The 5799-nt window shown below is 33.9% G+C and overlaps 2 protein-coding genes across 2 annotated transcripts; one reads left to right on the top strand and one right to left on the bottom strand.

Annotated features, from left to right (window-relative positions):
* Nucleotides 1-1450: 1450 nt before the first annotated feature.
* Nucleotides 1451-2658, top strand: LOC125848294 (protein IRX15-LIKE-like). Its single transcript, XM_049528142.1, has one exon. The coding sequence runs from the start codon at nt 1591-1593 to the stop codon at nt 2491-2493; it is 903 nt and encodes a 300-aa protein (XP_049384099.1). The 5' UTR covers nt 1451-1590; the 3' UTR covers nt 2494-2658.
* A 791-nt stretch (nt 2659-3449) lies between these two features.
* LOC125848275 (uncharacterized protein At4g06744-like) lies at nt 3450-5171 on the bottom strand. The gene has a single exon (XM_049528117.1). The coding sequence runs from the start codon at nt 5134-5136 to the stop codon at nt 3595-3597; it is 1542 nt and encodes a 513-aa protein (XP_049384074.1). The 5' UTR covers nt 5137-5171; the 3' UTR covers nt 3450-3594.
* Between the last annotated feature and the right edge of the window lie 628 nt (nt 5172-5799).

The following is a 5799-nucleotide window of genomic DNA, read 5'->3' as shown; positions in this document are numbered from 1 at the left end:
CAAAACATGGAATATTTTGAGACAAGTTTAATTCGTCAAAAGGATTAATATTTGGCGAGATTGGAGTAAGCTTGTTAACTAATTACCTTTGGTTTTTAAAATACAAGGGAAGTTGTGAGTATTTACAATTATTTGGCTCAAAATGGTATCAGTAGGCAGTTGATTCGTCTCCTTCAAATGTAAATCTTATGAGTTTTTTTTTTATAAAAAAGAATAGAGGTAACGTGAGAATTAGAGATGGAGTACACAAGGCAAAGCGACTTGCTGCTTGTAAATTAGTTACCAAATACCTTTCTCCTTCTCTCCTCACCACCTTTCTCTGTTTTCCAACTACTCTTTTTATCCAAATATGATAATATATATATATATTCTCTTTAAGTTGGCCTCATCAGACGTAGACATTTATACTTGTATAAAGTTGAACATGTAAATACGTAAGCCCTATGTGACATGATACAAATCAATTTGAATGTATCTCATGTAAATTGACATATAGGACACATATGTCTACTTGTTCAACTTTATATAAGTTTAAGTACCTACTTATATGTAATAAAAGTTGAAAAGTAGAAATGTCAATTAAGATTAAGTTAAAGAGCATGTTTATCGGTTATGCCGAAATCATATACTCGCCTTTATAGTCAATAGGAAAATGTAACAAGTCAAATTCACTCTGCCAATAAGAGTTTGCTTTACGTCTGCTCTATCCAATATTGGCGCGACTCTAATTTCTTCATTCAAAAAAACATGATAGCCTGCAGTTTGCTTTAGTTGCAATGCATTTAAAATTTTAAGTCAGAAGCTCTCAAAAATTATTGCTTCATCTAAAATAAATTTTATTTCCCGTATTATCATTGAATTTTATCCGCTTTATAGCTAAGTCACGAAATATTTATTTGTCAAATTAAAGTAATTAAACATTACTAGCTATAAATAAAATCATAAAACTTTTGTTTTGTCATATTAAAATAACTGAACTAACTGTGAATTGCTAGTAAAATACAAATGATCAAGAGGATAAATTTCCTGCTTAGAAAATACAAATGATAGAAACCAAAAATATTCACCTTGTAGAAATGTCAAAACACCCATATAAAACAAAAGACATTACAGAGACAGAGCCAGGATTAGGAGTTTGAAGGTTCTACTATGCCATCAATCAACTTTTTTAGGGGGTCATAAGTTAATATACATATATATTTATTTAATTTTCTAATACAAGTACAGAATCCACAGGAAAGCTACTGGATTCATCCAAACCCACGAACCCCCACTTAACTCCGCCTCTAAAAGACAAAGTATACCTTTCTTGACTTTTGGTTAAGATTAAGTGTAGTATTTGTTTTTATCAATGACTCATCGGCTCATACGATATTAACTCCTTATATCAATACTGTTCAAATTGTGTTTGTCATATAAAACTACATACACTAATACTATCATATGCCAATCCTCATGTCCATATTTCTTTAAAGCTCAGCTCCCTTCCCTAACTAAAGCCCATTCTACTTTGCATAAATTTCTGACTCAATCTTTTCACAAAAAAACAAATATATATATCATTTTGATCATCCTAACAAGGACACAAAGATGAAGAACAATATTGGCAATAATACAAAACTCATACTCTTACATCCTTATATCCAGAAACAAGGAACCTCGTATCGTTTATGGGTTCTTGCATTTATTTCATTCCTCACTATTGCATTCCTCCTTACTCTTATTTACACTAGAGAATCCTTCACCACATCCTCTGTCGCCGCGGTCTCTTCCATAACTGCTTCAACTAATCCTCCATTATCAAAAGCAGTTGTAAGGGCTCTTACACATTATGCATCAAATTCCAACAACACTGAACGTATGTCGTATACAGATATCAAACAAATTGCTGATGTTCTCCGACAATGTCAACAACCTTGCAATCTCCTTGTTTTCGGACTTACACACGAGACACTTTTATGGAAAGCGTTGAATCACAATGGCAGAACAGTTTTCATTGACGAAAATAGATATTACGCTGCTTACATTGAGGAGAAATATCCGGAAATTGAAGCTTACGATGTGCAGTATACAACAAAATTGAGCGAAATGAAAGAGTTGATTGCTGCAGTGAAGGAACAAATACGGAATGAGTGTAAGCCGGTCCAGAATTTGTTGTTTTCGGAGTGTAAACTTGGGATAAATGATCTTCCTAACCAATTCTATGAGGTGAATTGGGATGTTATTTTGGTTGATGGACCAAGAGGGTACTGGCCAGAGGCACCCGGTAGAATGTCAGCTATTTTTACTGCTGGAGTACTGGCACGGAGCAAAAAGTGTGGAAATCCGAAAACACATGTTTTTGTGCATGATTTTAATAAAAAAGTGGATAGAATTACAAGTGAAGAGTTCTTATGTAAAGAGAATTTGGTGAATTCGAAGGATATGTTGGGACATTTCGTTATAGGAAGAATGGATCCCAACAGCTATACGTTCTGTCGCAACCATATATAATTTGGTACCAGTAGCAACTTCTTCTTGGTCCCAACATCAATGTATTAATTGTGTCATAAGGTGATTTTCATAATTTAAAGATGTGTGGAATTTTGAATTTATTATGCTAGAGGAAAGGAGGGAGGGTCCAGTGTTCAGGGGACAGGTACAAAAATTAAATAACTCTCTTTCTATTTTTCTTTCTGGCTTTGCTTAATGAATTCTCCTTTAAATGATAATGCAACTACTTCTGTCAAAGTCTATGCACATTTACTGCAGCTAGTTGTATACAGAACTAAGTATTTTTTTTTTATCGAATGGATTTTATGAAATGTTACGTTGTCTCATATATAACTGTCCGGAGATATGAGGTTAAATTCTGTGCTTAGTATTAGTCATGGCTATGGATTCGATGATCTAATAAAATAATAGTACTATAGTTCTAGAGAAATTAACAATATCTAATCAAAGACTACAATGGAAGTGTGGTGAATCAAGAACAGACAATAAATGTAGTTATTATGAACGCTTTATTCTGTCTCCTCTTATTTTCTCAGGTATCAGCAAGCTTTGAAAATTCATACTCAGAGAAGTAGATAGAAGTTGAATACACAGTATGGCTGCTAAATTAAAGCATTAAATGTTTTAATGCATTAACTTTGTTGCCTTGAAATTATGAATACATGTCCAGATGGGATGAGTATTCCATAATATGGACGATCTCTTTTGTCATTATTATTTATTTGCAGTTATGATGCCATCATGGAAGATGAAATCTAATGCTCGAATTGAATTTCTAAAATTCCCTTTTGATCTAAATTCAGGAATTCATGTCTTTATGTACAAGATTACTTCCTAATTCTTTTTTTTTTCTTCTTTTTATCTTATGCTTGTTCTCTGCAAAAACGAAATCACGGATAAAGAGCAGATGATCCTAATTCCTAAAGAGTAAAGATCATGTTATTTTCTTAATCTAATTGACGCAACAGCTTGCTCCAAAAGACTGAAGCTTAATTATAGTCATTACTTACAAATTCAATACATAAAACAAGTAAATATAAGTCAACAGTGTTGTAACATACATTGCTATTATAATTATGAAAATTATAAATGGTGGATAAATCAGTGGTGAGGTTTCTTGAGGGCAGCATAAGTAGTCGAACGAGTCCTTGCATCGCCGGTATGAGCTCGACCTGAAGAACTATTCCTAGAAGAGAAGTCATGAATCTTACAAGGTACATAGCTTAGTGACTTCATGTCCCGGCAATTTCTCTTTTGCAAAAAGAAAGTTTCGCATTCCTCCGGCTTTCTCTGGTTCTCAAGATCAATAATGCAATTCATGCCAATATCAAGTACATTCTCCTTTACCAACTTCCGACATTCCGGTCCAATCTGTGTGAAATAGTTGTATTTCAAAGTGAGTTCCTCCAAGCTACTGATCTTGCACAATGTTTCCGGCACTTCCCCATACAATTGATTGTAAGACAGATCCATCACTTCCATTTGCTCAAGGCACCCGAAAGATTGCGGGATCGGACCTGTTAATTTATTCTTACTAGCATCAAATACAGATGCCAATTTCAACATGCCTATCTCATAAGGCAAGCAACCAGTAAGTTGATTATTGAAGAAGAGAACCTCAAGGAGGTTTCCCTTGGCATGACCAATGCTTTTGGGGATTTCACCAATGAATTTATTGTTGGCTAATGTAAGATACAGGGCAGCAGTACGGCCTAAATTTTCCGGGATTTTCCCGGAAAAACAATTGTTGTTGAGAAAAAGAATATCAAGGTCCAGTGTGAATACTTGAGGGTTTACTGGACCTTTTATCTGGTTGAATCTGAGATCCAAATAAGTTAACCTGGTGGCACCAAGAACAGCTTTTGGAAAAAAACCAACATATTTGTTGTTGCTCAAATCAAGTTCGAAAAGATTAGGAATACTCTGGGTCGATATATTATTGGGTATTTCTCCAGTGAAGTTGTTGGAGTTGGAATGGAAGATTTCCAGAGTGGGGATTCCATTAATGAAATCTTTCAGAGACAGAGGATTTCCCTTAAAGTTTCTACCATTGAAATTGACAGCAACAACTTTGTTATTGTTGCAAATGAAACCTATATACTTGGTTGGGTCTTTGCAAATGTCATTGCCTACCCATGTTTTTGTAATGCCAGAGGGGTCACTAGTTATTGTCTTCCTAAATCTTTGAATGACACTTATGGCTGATGCTAGTAGATAATTGGGGGTGGGTGGGGGTGGGCGTGGGGATAGTTTGGGAGGATTTGGAATTTTTGGGGGTTTGGGTGGGGGTGGGGATAGTTTGGGAGGATTTGGAATTATTGGGGGTGGTGGTGGTGGTGGTGACATGGGAGGGGGACAAAGTGGCTCAGGAGGAGGAGGTGGGGGCATGGGAGGGGGACAAAGTGGTTCTGGAGGAGGGGGAGGAAGAGGGCAAAGTGGTTCTTGTGGAGGAGGAGAATATGAATATGGAGGATAAGCAGGAGCAATGGAAGGGACATCTCCTCCTCCACCAATTATGACTTCTATGGCTTCTCTGCCATTTTTGACAGATGAAGTTAAGGCATTTACATGGAAGAATGAGGAGATAAAGAAGATGAGTATTACTAATAATTGAGCTGTTGAAATAAAGTTTCTTGCACTCATGTTTTGCTACTCTTCTTTAGAAGGGACAGGGGAAGATGTTAGCTTATATAGCAATAAAATGTATAGTAGTATTTACTAGTACGTAGTGCTAGTATATGTGCCCGTGCGTTGCGCGGATGATTTAAAATGTAATAATTTTATAATTAAAAATAACTAATAAAATATATAATGCACTTAATAATATATTTAATTTATTATAATAAAAATATAATAATACAAATCATTAACTTGTGTATTTGAGCAATATTAAATTTACATTATTAGTACACAATTTAATTTATTGTAATATATATCTATGGATAGTTATCTTTGAATTCAAATTTAAAAAGTTAAAAATTGAAAATTAAAAACTTATAGTATATTTTAAATTTGCAATTTTCAACTTATTTTAATTTTGTTATATATATTGTGAATAGTCTTAAATTTGCTAAATGACTTATAATAGTGATATTGTTCAAGATAGAATTCAACGCTAGCTAGATATAGATAAATATTATTTATCTTAATTCAAGTTTAAATTTTATTTCTCATAATATTATTTTTCAATTTTGAAATTTGATTGTCCTTTAAAAGTAATATTATGAAAACATAACTTAATGCCTTCTATGTTATGATAGTGATAGAGACAATTCCTCATTTATCTTGTGCTAAGGTTGAAAATCT

The sequence above is a fragment of the Solanum stenotomum genome, chromosome 12 (genome assembly GCF_019186545.1).
Source record: "Solanum stenotomum isolate F172 chromosome 12, ASM1918654v1, whole genome shotgun sequence".
Classification (NCBI taxonomy): domain Eukaryota; kingdom Viridiplantae; phylum Streptophyta; class Magnoliopsida; order Solanales; family Solanaceae; genus Solanum; species Solanum stenotomum.
Note: the sequence above shows the minus strand (reverse complement) of the source record. Positions and strands in the feature narration are given on the sequence as shown.

Bases quoted from the DNA above. Each gene is read 5' to 3' on its own strand.
- LOC125848275 (XM_049528117.1), bottom strand. From the start codon at position 5,136: ATGAGTGCAAGAAACTTTATTTCAACAGCTCAATTATTAGTAATACTC.
- LOC125848294 (XM_049528142.1), top strand. From the start codon at position 1,591: ATGAAGAACAATATTGGCAATAATACAAAACTCATACTCTTACATCCT.